General features: G+C 48.3%; 1 protein-coding gene across 1 annotated transcript in view; it reads left to right on the forward strand.

Moving 5' to 3' along the window:
• Window positions 1-7787: 7787 nt before the first annotated feature.
• The window catches only part of LOC127196296 (aldehyde oxidase 4), a 58992-nt gene continuing 49454 nt past the window's right edge, over window positions 7788-17325 (forward strand). Inside the window, exons 1-3 of the mRNA XM_051153855.1 lie at window positions 7788-7919; window positions 10882-10939; window positions 16580-16676. Of these exons, the coding sequence (XP_051009812.1) occupies window positions 7866-7919; window positions 10882-10939; window positions 16580-16676 (209 nt within the window). The 5' untranslated portion in view covers window positions 7788-7865. The remainder of the gene's footprint in view (window positions 7920-10881; window positions 10940-16579; window positions 16677-17325) is intronic.

Consider the following 17325-nt stretch of genomic DNA (forward strand, 5'->3'; position numbering starts at 1 on the left):
TAACAGGAGTTACTCTGAAGAGGATGGCCGGAGACTTTCAGATCTGGCTGTCTCTGAGAAGATAACTTTTGTGGGGGGAAATATAAATGAATGGTTAAACCTCACAAAATAGTCTGGAGGTGCAATCCTGAAACTACTAAGCAGTTAATGGAGCAGAGGGTGGAAAGGAAGTCAGGACAATTGGGAAATTAAAAATTGGGCAAATGGCCAATCAGTGCAGCAATTTTTGTTTCAGGTAAAGCAGAGGATTTGGGCTTAAGCCTATGGATAAGTAATGGTGCAAAGATTTCACCACCAAATCCAGCCTATCCTAATTGTGAATGGCTCTGCAGCTGAGCAGGGCAGCAGGATTTGGCCTACTTAGAAGACAACATGGCAGAAGATGGAGGGATGTGCTGTGAGCTTCTTGGACTCTCAGCATTCTGGGTTTTGTAGGTCCCTAACTCTTCCATCACCCACAAAGTAAAACCCTAAAAAACTCCTGTGGCTTTACTGCTAACAAAGTGAGTGTAACCCAAGAAAGTCTACGCCATGATGTTAAAAGACCAAAAACCATTTTCATGGGCCCTTAAAGTGGGCACGTCACTGCTGCCGACGGCTAACAGGAATAGAGGGTGGGGACCTGGAGAGAAGAGAGGGGGAGCTCAGCTTCCTGTGACATGTCACGGGTGGCCCTCAGACACGCACCCAGAGAAGTATCCTAACCTCAGGTGAGATTCAGGAGCCCACAGATTCTTGCTCAATTCCTGTCTCATTATGGAGCCCAGAAAATAGTCTGGAAACCCAAACTAATGTCACCTGTTTTCCAATTTCTGCGTCTCTTGAAGAACACTCACTGAAACCCAAGGGCAACACTCCCAACACCACCTGCTCCCTCCTAATCTCCAGGCCCTACAGCTGCTCTCTCTCAAAGCCCCGCCAGCCCATCTTATCTCGGCTCCCTCTGGTTTTCTTGAGGTTCCTCTCCATCCCACCCTAGGTTGCTCCCAACAAAGGAAGCCAATAGCCAGCGACCCAGGAGGACCAGTTACCTCCCTGAGCGAGTTGACAGGAGGGCAGCTGAAGGCATGCCCAGCCCCTTCGTCTGCCCTTAACAACTGCGGAAGCTAAGACTTTAAAAGAACAGCCTATTTCTGCTGCAGAGATTCACAACTAGCCAAAGAGCTGAAACTAAGGAAGCCTCCCCTACACACTCTCCCAGGTTTGTAACACCGAGGAAGAGAGAGCAAAGCTGGAGAATGGGGGGGGGGGGGGGATGGATGTTTCACTCGAAAATAATCACATTAGCGGTGATTGTATGCACCAAACCTGCACAAGATTGGGCCATCAGCATTCCATCATGGAGAGACGGGAGTTCGTAAGGCTCTGGTCCTTCCCTGAGCATCTATAAGCAGTTAATGGTTTCTAAGGAAGGAGAAAGATTTTCTTTAGTGATGTAGCCCCTGGTAATTGCCTATGCTTCTGTAAATAGCCCCTCATTTATGCTCCTGTAACTAACTCTAATTAAACTCAATGAGGGGCCGTGGGTGGTGAGAGAGAACCATTTGTTTCAAGGTACAAGAAGCAACCTTTGCTAATAAGCCAGGCAGTGTGAGGAGCCAGCAGGGGCAGAACCGTAAGTGAGCTATTGAAAGGCAAAGGACATCCACACTGCTGTTAGGGCCACACACACCTAGGAGAGTGAGTGGAGCCCACACTAGCATGGAGGAGAAAAGGTCCTTTCACCCAGCTTCCCATACAAGGATCACCCTGCTCCGCAGGTAGATGACTTCCTGGCGGGAGAATGGAAGAGAATTCTCCAGCCAGTTGCTTGCAGAACTGAAGGTTCCATCCTTATAGAGGAACTAGACTAGAGAAGCCCCCCAAATCTATTACATATTGTAAGGTATATATGAAAGCTATAAACATAGTATTTAAGGAAAGCAACCTCAGACATCGTCTCACTGTGTAATAGCCAGGCGTCTGCCCTACATTGTACTCATCACACATGGACGGGTATTAAATGCTTAAATACCTATTGATTTCAGACTCGGCCTAGGCTGAGGTCCCCACACTATAAAACTCTCATCACAAGCTCTGTGACTTTCCCACCAGGACAGGGAAACAAGAGTCAACCCTACCGACAATAGAGGAGCTCAGGAAACCCTCCAAGCTCAAGGTGTTGCTGCAGGCCTCACATCCTAGCAGTAAGCAGAGCACAAAGACGCCTAGGGCTCAGGCAGGTGCTGCACTGTCCAGTCTGCAGAGCAGCTCGTGTCCTGCATGAACGGATTTCTGGTCCTTGGGGAAGCACCGCCATTCTGTCTGCTTAAAACAAGCATTGCAGTTGTCAGCACATGTTGGCTCTGTTTCTTAACAATTAAACTTTATTATACAACCCAACTAGCTTACACAAGAGGGAAAAAAGGTTAAAGGGAAAAAAGAGTGAACCTTCTGATGTCCGTTCCACGGGACGGGTCCCTAGGTGTCTTTGGCCTGCGCACTGGTCCAGCCTGTTCGCTGATCCTCTTCCTGATCCACTTGCACTCAAGCCCAGTCTGACCCTGCTGCTCCTCTCTCTGTCCCCTCGGCTTGCCTGTCTGTCACATGCAAGGGGTGGTCTCCCTCTCCCTTTGAGGGTCTATTAGAAACGCAATAGTCCAGGTGGAGTCCCCAGGTCTGCTTCCTGAATTCCAAGCCCAGGATGGCTCCACCCAGTCTATCTCAAGGTTAATCTCAGGGAGTATCCGTGGTGTGTCCAAGGGCAAAGCCCGCCAAGACTGCTTTCATCTGTGACAAAGCTTAACAATTCTTCCCACAAGCACATCTCAACAGGGCCATGTGGTGCCCTCCCACAAATTTATGCTCCGTCAGCCGCACGTCTGAGGCAACCCAGCCAGGGACTGGGGAGTTTCCAAGCTCAGACTCTCTGGTTTTAGAAAACACAACAGATAAAAGCTAGGAAGTGCACTACCCTGACATGTAAAATGCTTCAACAGTTTCTGTTTCACGTGCCTTGGAAACCTTATTACTCTGTTAGAGTAGGACAATGCTAGAGCTGCAAGGAAACTGAGCCTCGTTCTCTGTGTCACTGAGCAGATAAGGAGGCAGGCTGTGCGAAATTATAAGGAATTTCAGAGGTCGTGGGTGTCGGCATGCAACAACAGAGGTAACTCACTCTCTGGGTGCCTCTGATCCTCTACAACGTGAGGGTGCTAATCCCATTTCAAAAGTGGCCATAAAGATTAAATGCAGCAGCACAGAAGACATCTGCCCTGGCATGTGCTTGAATACTGAATAGAGGTTAGTTTCTGTGCAGTTTACACACACACACACACACACACACACACACACACACACACACACACACACACACACTTAAATCCCATCCCATGCCTCACCCGTTCTGCTATGCACAGAGCCCCAGTTCTGTACAACTGGAAGGAAAACCAACAGAACAAAAATTTCATGGTAGGCTCGGGATGGTGGTGGTAGGGAGGATGTTTGCCTGCGACACACTATCGGGGATCCTGACTGACTGCTCTGGTGTCACTGCCAAAGGCATCAAAGGCATGTTTGGCCTGGGCCTGCCTATACTGAGCTCTCCTCTGGAAACAGGAGGGGCAGCGTGCCCTCCTGACCTCACAGAGTAAGCAAGGCAGTTTCTAGAAGAGCACACCTAGCCATCTCCAGCATTCTCTTGCCACAATGGAAGCAGGGCTTTTCCTTAGGACATTACAATCCCCAAGGAGTTTGTGCTAATGCCATTGATAAGCTGGCGATTAGCTACATTGGCGTCTTCAGTCCAGAGCCTCTGCTGTCCTTAGATTCCTGCGTTCCGCTGACATACGCTCCTGGGATGCAGAGAGGCAACTTGGAGTGTATAGATCCAGGAAAGGATTTTGATTCCTTTCCCTTAGCCCCAGTGCCATCCATCACCCCCAACTCATGGCTTCCCATCTCAGCAGCTGATGCCACGTCACCCAGCTTGTTCATGCCTGAGTCCTCTCATCTACTTTTTACCCCCATTCTTATCTAATCTGTCCATTGGTCCAGTTGGATATGTCCCCAGATTTCATACAAAAAGAATGTCTTCTTCTCCCTAGCCTTATCTCTCTGTCTTCCGCTTCACACCCTTGCCTAGGCATCACCTCTTGCCTCAGGGATGCGGAAATTCTCTGTACAATAGAATAATAGAATTTTCACTTTCAAGCTTATTTTATATATGTGTATGAATATGTCTCTGTGTGTGTCATATATGTGTGGGAGCCCACAGAGGACAGAAGAAGACATCAGATCTGGAGCTCCTCTGGAGTTGAAGTGGTAATGAGCCTCCTCATAGAGGATCCAATATATTGGGTCTTCCTGAAGCACAGCAAGCACTGTTAATCTCTGAGTCAGTTCTCCAGCATCACTCTTTAAAGACAGGGTCTCCTGTATCCCAGGCTTACCTTGAATTCACCGTGTAGTAGAGGATGACCTTGAACTCCTGATCTTCCTGCCTCCCTACCTTCTGAGTGCTGGCATCGCAGGGAATCTGTCACCACGCCTAGTTTACACAGTGCTGGAGACCAAACTCAAGGCTCCAGTCGGGCTAGGCAAGCACTCTATGAAGTGAGCTGCCGCCCTAGCCCCAACCCAAGAATGGCTGAATTCAAATCACACTATGTTGTAGCCTACCTGGAAACTTTCTGGGGCTTTCCTTTCCACTTGAACCTTTGTCTCAGCCCTACATCTCTGCCTCAGTCCTGCATATCTGTCTCACCCCTGTATCTCCAACTCACCCCTACATCTCCACCTCACCCCTGCATCTCTGTCTTGCCCCGATATCTCTGCCTCACCCCTGCGTCTCTGTCTCACCCGTGTTACCATCTCGCCTCACCCCTGCATCCATCTCACCCTTGCTCTCCTCACTCAGCTATGCTGTCCTTTTTCAGCTCTAACATGCCAAGTTCACATCCTCTTTGGAGGCCTCTATACTTGCTCTTGCCTCATGCGTCCATCCTCTTGGTAGGCGTCTCCTTTGTGGCTGCTCAGACAAGAAACACACTACCCCTAACTGTGTCAGCATACCCCCATGACTGCATTACTGTCCATTTTCTGGGGTCATGCCGTTTCTTCTTTTTCAAATCCCTGGACAGGCAAGGAGCACTGAGCAGAAGATGAGGGAACCACTGAGGCAGCAGACAGACGTGTCCAGATGTGAGGTCAGAACTGTGAACTTGACAGAGACTGGACTGGAATCTGGCCCCACACTTAAAACCCTTGCTCTGCTCAAGACAAAGAAAACAAGGTAGGCTTGAATATCCAACAGCCATTCACAGCCCCATTTGCAGTGTGTGTGTGTGTGTGTGAGAGTGTTGTGGTGTGTGTGTGTTAGAGTGGTATATGTGTATATGTGTGTTGTATGGTGTGTGTGTGAGAGACTATTGTATGGTGTGTGTTTGTATGAGAGAGAGAGAGAGAGAGAGAGAGAGAGAGAGAGAGAGAGAGAGAGAGAGAGAGAGAATATCTCAAACAACCTGTGCGGATAGGACTTGGAAATGTCATTATTCAGCTGCGGGATTCTGTAGCTGAGCTCCCTCCCTCACATGCCTATATCACACCCAATGGGCCATCTGCTCCCCAGCCATACTCACTAAGTCTGTATCTACATCTCTTGACTGTGCCACTGTCATAACTTGTAGCTCTGGCTCACCCTCTTACCGAGCTCTTCATTCTCAATGGCAGCCTTGTGAATCCTGAAATGAGGTCCACGATGACTTCCTCCTATTAGCATCCTCAGGGCACCTCTCCAGGTGGCACCAAGGCTCAGAAATTAGCACAACTGTTCCTTGGCTTCACTTTCCACCAGGCTTCCACTAACTACATCACAGAAAAAGTTAACCACAGACTCCAAGGCAGCCCTGCGTTTTGGGAAGTCACTTAAAATCTTGACATCTCACTCTTCTCACTTATAAAGTAATGGTGTTAGTGATGGTGGTGCTGGTGATTGTGGTGGTGGTGGTAGTGATGGTGGTTGTGATGATGGTGATGATGGTGGTGATGATGATAGTGGTGATGATGGTGGTGGTGATAGTGATGGTGGTGGTGATGGTGATGATGGTGGTGGTGGTGGTGATGATGGTGATGATGGCGATGATGGTGGTGATGATGATAGTGGTGATGATGGTGGTGGTGATAGTGATGATGGTTGTGATGATGGTGATGATGGTGGTGGTGATAGTGATGATGGTGGTGATGGTGGTGATGATGGTGGTGATGATGATAGTGGTGATGATGGTGGTAGTGATAGTGATGATGGTGGTGATGGTGGTGATTATGGTGCTGGTGCTGGTGATAATGGTAGTGATGATGGTGACAATGATGCTCTCCTGAGATGATTCAGAATTCCCAGCCAATGAGAACAGCCTCACCCCACAGAAAACCTATGTAAATGTTAATGATTTCAAATAAATTTGTACCTAGGATACTGCTGAACATGAGAATCTTAAAATAATTTAATATCTTAAACCCTCAAGTATGGGGAGGTAGGGACACAAGTAAGTACAAAAAAGATCACGAACAGAGAATGTCCATGCAGGTTGTTATAATCAAGCTTTAAAGACACAGTTGTGGGCACTGGAGAGATGGCTCAGTGGTTGAGAACACTGGTTGCTCTTCCAGAAGACCCAGGTTTGAGTCCCAGCACCCACATGTTGGCTCACAACCATCTGTAACTGCAGTTCCAGAGGATCCAATGCCCTCTCTAGCCTGCATGGACACCAGACACACCTGTGGTGCACAGACATACATGCAGACAAAATACCCGCACACACGAAATTAATTAATTTTTTAAAAAATCAAAGATGCATTGAGGTGTTTCATTCATGAGAGACTCTTTTGTAGTGGCTATAAGCATGTTTTTGTTTTGATCCCAAGTGTGGGATGAGGAATGGAGTTGTGAGCGATCAGGTGATGTTTATCCACTAGGAGATGAACCACCTCGAGTGGGGGCTTGTCTTTTGCCAGCTGAAATGCATCTTAATGCAGCTCTGAAAGTATGATACATACATATGTGTATATATATATGTGTGTGTGTATATATATGTGTGTGTGTGTATAAACACACACACACACACACACACACAAAACAGGAGGCTGGGCTTTTTGGGTCTTGGTATTGTTTGGCTGTTCATCGCTCCACTTTGAGACTCTCCTAGGGAGAACCCGCCAGATAATGCTTCAGGGCTCCAGGTTCCAGCTGCAGTTTCAGGTTCTAGCCACAACTTTGGCAAAATTGCTGGGCTGCTGAAATTCTGCCGACTGTGCCAGAGGAATTACTCCCAGGAACTGAGTCCAAAAAGGTCCACTTCTGTTCCTATAAACCTCCTTTCTCTCCTACCTAGGGTAAGGTGTAAGCATTAAAGAACCCCCAAAAAAAAGTAGGTTTGGAAAAAGTCGAAGCCTACACTTTCCCTTTGCAGTTAAACACAAGAACAGCTGGGGAAGGGGTCCAGGATCAGCCTCACCAGTGCGGACAACAAGGTATTGACTTATGGACTGGTTGCTTTTTAAAGCATAATCATAACCATCCATTTGAAACTCACTTTCCATATATTAGCCACTGAGTCTAAACCCAACAGGGAGAAACCAGTTTTAGACTTCAAAAAGCCACGTGAATTCTTGACTCACCCATGCCAGAAAGAGAAGCAGGTGATGCCAAGCCTCTGTGGGCAGGGCTGACGGCGTGATGATAAATCTCCAGTGTCGGGCTGTGCCACTGGCTTTGGCTTCCCAGAGACGTGTGGGCGCCCCCGTTGCCCCATAGCTGCAATAGATAAGCAGATACATCTGCCAGGGGAGCGCTGCTGTCATTCTTGTGTTCTGGGCATTCCATTGACACGATGCCTTCTGCTGCTGATTCTGACACGCTGATTTTTTTTGTGAATGGAAGAAAGGTAAGTTTCTGGCATGACCAATGTGGCTTTTCACGCATGCGTGGTAAAATCAGGGTGATTCTTCACTGTGGTGCGCCTTTTTTTTTTTTTAACTTAAACGTGGATCATTAGCTCCATTTTTTGTCATCAAATTATGACAGCATGAAGTGTCTGCTTGCTTTTCATTCTCAGAACCAGTAGGAAGAAGAACATTTTATTTGTTGTATGGTGACAGGCATGAATCTGACAGGGCTGCAGGGATGACCAGGTGACATACCTTCTGTGTTTGTTGGATATGAGCTCCACCTGAGTTCACCCATGCCCTTTTAACCAGAGAGGGGCAGGACACGTAGGGCAATGATAGCAAACAACTCTCAAATGATAGTGATTCCCTCAGCCTCACTTGGCTGGACGCAGAGGCACCTGGGCCGGAGGGGCAGGAGGAAGGCAGTCTCCACAGAGGACAGGGCCAAAAGATGTTCTCAACTCTCTTCCGGAGTAAAACAAGTGTGTGGGAAGTTTGGAATGCTCTGTAGTCAGAATGCGTATTTACTTGCTTGTGGCAATTAGCAAGAAAAAAAAAAAAAAAAAAAAACAAGTAAAACTAAATACTATTTTAGTAAGTTCATGTGGTTCTTGCTTTCCATACCGTGGTGATCCTGTATTGCTGGATGGTTTTTTAATGGAAGAAACAAAACATCGAAAAAGGCAAACTTCTTAGCAATTTTTCCAGTCAAATAGGCAAGGAAAGGCTGTGTCTGAGAACCCTGTGAACTTGTAAACACAGAGTGGGAGACAGACAGACAGACACACAGACAGACAGAAGAGGGAAAAAAAGAGCAGGGCAGGAAGATGTAGCAACCTGGAATGGGCTGAAAGAACGTAAGACGTCAAAAGGGAAACTGCCAAATGGCCGTCTACGGATTGCAAAGCCGAGGGCTGCTCTGTGTGGGGAAACGGTCTGTGCTGGTTTACCTGTGCTCACACACACACACACACACACACACACACACACACACACACACACACACACACGCTTCCCAAAGACCAGTCTCCAGTCTTTTGAATTCATAACTGATGGGTAGGTGCTTTCAGCCCATTTTATCTTACCTATTTCTAGGACAGATCATACAACTGTCAAAAGAGGGGAAGGGCCGATCTACACATCCCTGAGGATGATGTGGTGGTCACGACTGGTTCTTTGCTTTAGACCCAGGGCTCAAGTTGACTGAGGCATAGCATCCACTAGGGCCCATCCCCCACAGGCTCCCCCAAGGTGCCGTTCCTATTTTATCTGCTAGGACTCTTCTTTCCTGCCCCCTCCATATGACTTCATGACCATTCCAGACCTGTGTCTTTCCCATCTACTTTTCACGCGCCCACTTAGAAGTGCAGGTGTATCCTTGAGATAGATGCGATGTCCGCGTGCGCCTGAACATCTGGATTCTAACTCCGTGAAAGCAGTGGTTTGCGATGCAAGTCTCTTTTTGTTTATTTTGTTTCTGTGACTCAGCACAGGTCTTAGATCTGCACACGCTCCTGTGTGAAACTTGCCTCAGCAGTGCATGGCTTCCAGGCCGTGCTTATCTGTCCCGGGCGTACCCTGGTGATGGCACACAGGCACCATTCACTTGCCCCAAGCCCTCCCTCCCTTCCATCTGACCAGAGCTAGTAGGAGGCTGTGAAGTCACAGCAGGGCTAGTCCATAGGTCCCCTATGGTGTCTTTCCCAAAAGACAGTACAGACTGCAGCCAGATGCTTTCTCCGTGAAAACATCTGATTCGTCGCTATCTGGCTGGCGTTCAGGTGCGCGCTACAGTCTGACTTCCTGTATGTTACTACTCTCCAGCTGTTGTCTCTGTTTGTTTTCCACGCGGCTCCTGAGTTGTTCTTCACGAGGCTGGAAGTCCTGGCTCCTCACCCTCGGGCTATAATCTCTCCAAGTCAAATCTCCCCCCTTCTTTTGGAACCCCATTATAATATGCCGTGCTCTTTGGACCCAAGGCCGGTACAACTGAAGGAGGAGGCAGCAGTGTGCCTGTGTGGCGATCACAGACCTGCTGATGGGAGGGGTCAAAGTTTAGTGTTTACCAGGAATGCTGTAGCAGGAAATTCAAGCCTTGATCTGGGAATAAGGACAGAAGGAGGAAGGAGCTGCAGGGCCTCCCATCCTTGTCCCCTGCAGCCATCGTGTCCCCAGCTTGTGAACCATCTCCGTGTTCTCACAATTGGGGTACTAAAGAACTTGAGACTCGGATTCTCTGCCTCTGAGGCACTCTTCTCTGATTCTCTGAGGCACTCTTCTCTTAGTGCCCCGCCCCCCACAGAGAGAGAGAGAGAGAGAGAGAGGGAGGGAGAGGGAGAGCTCCTGGAGCGTGGGTGTTGGGCTGATTTCTTCATTGGCTTATCTTATAAGGACTTTAAAAGGAGACCTGCCTTGCTCAAGGGAGGTGGCAATACAGAGCACTGCGGAGGACAGGGTTGGGGAGGGGGGAGGTATGTCTGCATTCCCTGCTGTTCCACTTCCAGGTCAGCTGCAGCCTGACTTGCTTTCCTCATCTTGCCTGGCTGGCCTGGCAAAGATGCTGGCTGGGTTCCTCCAGGGCCTGGGGGGAAGCTGCCCTTCCTATGTGCCAAGTCCAGTAGCAGCTGGCGCTCAGGTTAGGGTGGAGCCATGACGGGGGTCCACATGGTCTGGGCACCACCTTTTCTGGCTAGCATATTTTTATAACGTTCTGTGACTGTGAGTTATCAGAGTCATTTCTGTGTGTCTGTCTCCCATCTGATTTGTAAAGGGAAGGCAGGGAAACTTCAGACATCGAAATAAAATGTCACTGTTTCTTCAAACTTTGGGTTCCAAGAATCACTAAGAGATTTCTGTAAAGCCACCCACATTATAAACATGTCCTCCAAACAAAGGGTCGGGTTGCCATAACCAAGAACAGTGTCTTCCTCTAACCTCTGCCCTTGTTTCCCAATGTAGGTCACAGAGGAGAATGCTGATCCTGAAATGACTCTACTGTCCTACCTAAGGAAAGTTAATATCCTTTGACTGTAATGGGCAGCAAACTGCTAAAACTTGTCAGAAGGGCTGCTGAGGTGGCTCAGTGGTGAAGAACCCTTACTGTCATCCCAGAAGAACTGAGTCCAGTTCCAAGCAGCCACATCAGACAGCTCACAACCACCTGGCAGGCAACTCACAACTCCAGCTCCAGGGGGCGCCAATGCCCTCTGTTGGTCTCAGCGGGTGTACACACACACACACACACACACACACACACACACACACACACACACACACACACACACACACACACACACACCCCACACAGAGGCAGGGAGACAGAGAGACACAGAGACAGAGATGCAGAGACAGAGACACAGAGCTAGCACATTTATATAGATACATACACATAAATAAAAATAAATGTTTTTAAGAGAATGAAAGAAAATCCACCTGCATTCACTTTAGGTAAGTGACTCTGTTTTCCCTTTATGGAGTCTAGTTGGAATACAGTGAATGGATATATGGATTCGTGTTTTATTTATTATATTTTTAGCTGAGCAAAACTAAACGAACTCTCCACCTGGACCATGAGTGCTCACTCTGGAAACAACCTCACGGCTTCTGAGCCCCATATTCATCCCAGTGATTAGTCCAGACTTGGGAGTGTTAGCATAAACATCTGAGTATAGTTGGTATAAACTTGTCCGAGTGCAATGCTGAGAGGTGAGTGTTAACAAGTAATGGTACTGTGGTTACACCATGTCTAATGAGTGTGTGCAGAACTGCACAGCCAGGCATATAAATGCACATAACTTCTGTACTGTAGTTACCAATGCAGTGCCAATGCTAAGTTCTTGGGTTTTATCTTTTTTTCACATCTGTTGAGGGGGGGCGGGAGAAGGGGGGAGAGCCACACATGTGGAGGAAAGATGACAACTTGAAGAAATCGGTTCTCTCCTTCTAGCACATGAGCTCTGAACATTGAAATCAGACTCAGACTCAAGAGCAGTTCATTACCCACTGCGCATCTCTCTAGCCCAAGTCCTGATTTTGCCACCCTACTGTGGCCATGTGGATGTCATCAGCTGAGGAGAGCTGGGTAATGAAAATACAGGGTTGTCTGTCCTGCTCCATAACTTCCCGTCAAACTATAATATTTTTCAAGTTAAAAATATGTGCTCCCTGGGGCTAGGGAGACAGCTCTGTCAGGAATATATCCAAACACACAGACATGAATTCACCGCCAGGCCCTGCATTTTAAAAAGCCAGGTGTGGTATACTAGGGAGACAGAGACAAGCAGACACCTAGTGCACACTGACTAGACAGCTTAGCCTCCTTGTCCAATTCCAGACCAGCAAGAGATCAACTCTTTCTCCAGAAAAAAAAAAAAAAAAAAAAAAAAACCTGTTGACAGTACCTGAGGGATGGCCCTGAAGTTGGCTCCTCGGAGCTCTGTTGCATGGCACTAGGAACCCAGCAGTTAGTGGATAAGATTATCCTGTCTCTGCCTGTCTCTCCACCTCCCAATTAACACTTCTAAAACAACACTTCACCACTCCCTGAGTCTTACCTTTACAAAAGTGTTCTAAAGTTAGCCCATGCCTGATGCCTAATTTTTCTCTCTGGACCTGCCTCTCCCTACTTACGCCTTTAGAGCCTGCTCTCCTGTGTGATCGCTCTGCTGCCCTCACCTGACAAGAACCCACTGTTCTGCTCACAGTCCACACAGCCTAGATCTTCCCACTGCCCCTCCCCCCTAGCCCCCTCCCCCCCCCAGTCTCCCCTACACTGCCACTGCAAAGCTCACCCTCAGTAAACCCTGTCCCTGCCTTCCCTTTACAAATCAGCTCTAAAACACACACACACACACACACACACACACACACACACACACACACACACACACACACCTTGTGCTCTGTCTTTTCTAGACTCTCTAAAATGAAATGAAAGCCGAAAACGCAGATTCTCAGTTGAGCATGGCCAGAACCAACACTAGGGTGAAACACCTTCGCCCCCAGTTTCTCAACACCCTCTCTGCACAATGACCTTCTGCATAAACGAGTCTCCGTGGGGTTCGAGGCCCCAATGTTTGCTTAGAGTCCAGAGTCCTAGAGGAGGGGGAGGGTGTAACTCTCACCTGTTCCCTGGTGGTGATGGCTACAGGCAGGAAGGACTGCCTGGCTCTGCCGGAGACAGTGCCAACCTATAGCACTTCCACAAGGCTCCGCTAGGCCCTCCACGGGGCCTGGTCCTGTTTGCATACACACTTCGTCTTTCTTTCTATTGTGCCCTTCATATTGCAGAAGTGTAAGGCCCCCACTTGACTGCTGACTTGAGCCCCGGCTTAGGTGTCAGGCCCACACTACTTTTGCGCCTCCTCCATGCACAGTCAGGAGCCAGCTGAGGAGGCCTTAGTCTCCCTCTGAGGCGCCACACCCATCCCCCCACCAGTTGGCGAGGATCTGCAGAGGGTGAGGGTGCAGAAAGCTACAGTGAGCTCCTCTCTGTGAGGTCTTAGCTCTGGGATAAAAGCATGCACGTGGATCTCTCAGCGCATTCCGGAACACAGTCCTTCACACACCCAGCACCCAGCCCTGGAATTTTCTTTCTTTCTTTCTTTCTTTTTCTTTTCTTTTCTTTTTTTCTTTTTTCTTTTTTCTTTTTTTTTTTTTAGATTTATTTGTTTACTATGTATACAGTGCTTTTACCTTGCATGCCAGAAGATGGTTGTGATCCATCACGTGGTTGCTGGGAATTGAACTCAGGACCTCTGGAAGCACAAGCAGACAGTGCTCTTAACCTCTGAGCCATCTCCCCAGCCCTGGAATTTTCAAAATAAGTCTTACTCGTTAAGGAGGCTGGGGATGGTTGGTAGACTACTTACCGAGCATTCGCGACGCCCTGGGTCCAAGCCCTGGCATAACAGGAACCATATGTGGTAGCGTACAGCATACTGCCCACACTCTGAAGGGTAAATCAGAAGTTCCAGATCATCCTCACCCGCATGGTGAATTTGAGGCCAGCCTGGACCACAGGAGACCCTATCTTAAGAATGAACAAATAGGGGCTGGAGAGATGGCTCAGCAGTTAAGAGCACTGGCTGTTCTTCTGGAGGACCTGGGTTCGATTCCTGGCACCCACATGACAGTTCACAGCTCTCTAACTCCAAGATTAGACATAGACATGCAGGTAGGCACATAAAATTAAAACTTTTAAAGTCATTTTTAAAAGGACAAGCAAATAGCACAGTTTGTATTTATTCAAACAGCACGTTTTATCAAGCACTAAGCATTAAGAAACTAGAGAGGTGCTGCCTTTGGCCCATCACAGAGAAGGAAACAGGCCCGGCACACAGAGGAAGCGATGGGAGCCACGTTGTGGAGCACAGAAAAGGATGCCCTGCCAGACGTGGAGAGGGAGGGAGGGAGGGAGGGAGGGAGGGAGGGAGGGAGGGAGGGAGGGAGGATGAGATGATAGGATGAGATGAGGGTTGAGTATAACTGCTCAGCAAAAACTGAAGTGTTGGAGCCAAGGTGTTGCTCAGCAGCACAGGGCCAGAGGCAAAGGAAGATCATGTTTGAAGAGAAAGAAACAAGGATTTTGCTGGCATATGTAAAGAGCTGAAGGTGAGAATGGACAGATGTGATGGGAAATGACTAGTGGATAAACACTGAGAACAGTAAATGAAAGGGCCAGGTCTGGCTTTGGTGGCATGTTCCCTGTATGTGTTATCTGCCCGTGAACGTAGGGCAACTTCTAGTATATAGCAGGACTGTCCATTTTGGGGACAGTGAAAAATCTCTTCTATGCAAAGGACCAAAAAAACAAACTTACAGCCTATTGTTTCTGTTCAGCTCGAGTGATAGTTCTGTATTTAGCATTTATAAAAATAAAACATAGCTAGTTACATTTGGGATTGTGTAGGGCACACTCATCCTGTACCGTTATCGGCTGTTTATCTGAAGTGCAGATTCAACCGAGCCTCCTACTTTTATCTGGACACACTGTCTAATGAGGAGCTCCCAAATGAGCCACTAGAATGCAGAAGGGACCAACCAGGACTTTCTGTGAGAGCAAGATGGGAAATCTTGAAACTAGCTCATGGATGTGTCCAGAGGACAAAGCAGTTAGAGAAGCCAGTGGGTCCACGGCTCGCTCGGTACAGCTTTAAAATTCACAGCACCACTCTCTGAAGATTCAGCTCCATCTTTGAGCCACATAGCACTTGGATTTCTTGACTTGACATTTTCCGGACCCCAGAAGCAGAAACGAATGACTCCTTACCTTTTGGGCCATACTCACTGGAGTGCTTTAAATAAGGTCTGACCTATACCGCCTTCAGCCCTCTGCCTAAAGAACTGTAGTAAGCCCCAAGCTGCCAGCTGCCATAACTGACTCAGAATTAAAGAACAGAGTCCGGCATGCAAAGCCTTCTGGGAAAGGCTGCAAAGAACTCCTCAGCCAGTTATCCTAACAACTAGAAGTGCCCTGACTGCAGCACCTCACCAAGGGCAGCAATTTACAGGAAGAAAGTGAGTCTTAACCTCCACCCAAGCCAGTTATGGGCTCCCCATGCCCCCCCCCCTTGCCATGAAATCCTTTAAAACTGCACCCAGAAAAGGTCCTGAGCCAACACTGGTAGATTCCTGGATGCACCTTAAGAAGAAGAATTGCATCCGTCCTTTGTTCTCTCCCTGAGAAAATGTGCAAGTGCACAGGATTACCTAGTAATCCTGATAGCATTCAAGATTTATTGTTATTTGTTGACCTGGAGATTGAATCCAGGGCTGCGCTTATGCTAGGCAAATGGTCCTCTGCTGTACGGTAGCCCCAGCTCTTAAACTGATGCTTTCTAAGTCCATAACAAAGTGAAAGCATATATTGCTGTGCTGGAGAAAGTTAAGCATCCCAGGAGGGTTTTCATGAATTTCACACAAACCGCCCTCTGTCGCATCCACAGAAGTGACAGTGCGTGGATTCATGTTCCGTTGCCTGCAATTCTGAGTTCTACAAAAGCCCATGAGCTTTTCCACATTGCGGTTGAGTGCAACCGTGAAGCTGCCAGCAGGAGGCCTGCTCGGGCAGCCTGTGTGTCTTCCTCGGGAAGACTGTACACACAATTCCCTGCAGAAATGTCTGTACGTTGACTGCCTGTCCCTACTAGGAATGCCATGTCATCACCTTGCTTGGTTTTGTTCCTGGGAAACGGTCTCCCTGTGTAGTCCAGGCTACCCTAGACTTCCCTATGTCACCCAGGCCGTCATCAAATTCCCAGCCATCCTCCTGCCTCAGCCTCCCAGACCCTTATAATAGTAAGCACAAACCACAAGAGCCAGCACTTGCTAGGTCTTTCTGATTGCTTAGTGCTGTTTTGGATGCTGAAGGTAGAGCCGAAGCATCAGGACCTCCACCACTGTGATCGCTCCCCAAGTGGGAAATCCTTATGTTCAGAAATGCCCTGGGACCCAGTTTTCAGAAAGCTGGCGTGCCTCTCGAATGGGCCCTCCTCAGCTCTCATCAGTGAGTGAGAGCACATGAAAGTAGCAACTCGAACCAAACCTTTCTGCAAGAATCTGTGACCAGGACTTCCAGAAAACACGCTGCCTGTTATCGGCATCCAAGGAGGTAACAACAACCTGAATTCCTTTTCCTTGACCCTCCTCTTTCCAGTCCGTATGACAGGCACTAAATACGGCTGTGGGAGCGGAGGCTGCGGTGCCTGTACAGTGATGGTGTCGAGATATGATCCCAAGAAAAAGAAGGTCCAGTATCCTTTCCACTGGCCTGGCTATGTTGTGGGCTCCCTGGAAAGGACCAGGAACCTTCCCTGTGATGCTTTACTTTCCCCGTAACCATGCATCCCTCCCTCCTGTCTCCAAGTCTCTAACATGCTCACTCGCCTCCATCTCTTCTCCACACCGTCCTGTGTTCTGAACTCTCCCGGCTCTGTTCTCTGCTGCTGTTAAACAGTTCTTTTTGCTTTTGAACTTTTCAACGCTGTGACCAAGATACATAGCAGGGATAACTTAAAGAAAAAAAAAATTTATTTGGTCCCAGGGTTCCAGGAAATCTCAGTGCCCAGAGTGAGGGAGCTGGAGCTCAGCACCTCCGTCTGTGGCAGAGGGAACAAGTGGCAGTGTCCGTTTCACGGTGGGTCAGGAAGCAGGGGCCACAGATGGAGCTAGGTGCCAGGCTGTCACCTTCAGAGGCACACTGCCCAGACCTGCTTCCGCCACCCAGCCACCATCATCTAAAGATTCCGCAGCCCCCACAGAGTAACACAGGCAGCTGGGGACAAGTGCTCCAAACATGAGCCTATGGGGGAAATTTTCTCATTTTATTTTTGAGATTACAATATAATTACTCCATGTTCTTCCGTTTCCTCCCTTGAAACCTTCCTATATGCCGCTCTTTGC

The sequence above is a fragment of the Acomys russatus genome, chromosome 12 (genome assembly GCF_903995435.1).
Source record: "Acomys russatus chromosome 12, mAcoRus1.1, whole genome shotgun sequence".
NCBI lineage: Eukaryota > Metazoa > Chordata > Mammalia > Rodentia > Muridae > Acomys > Acomys russatus.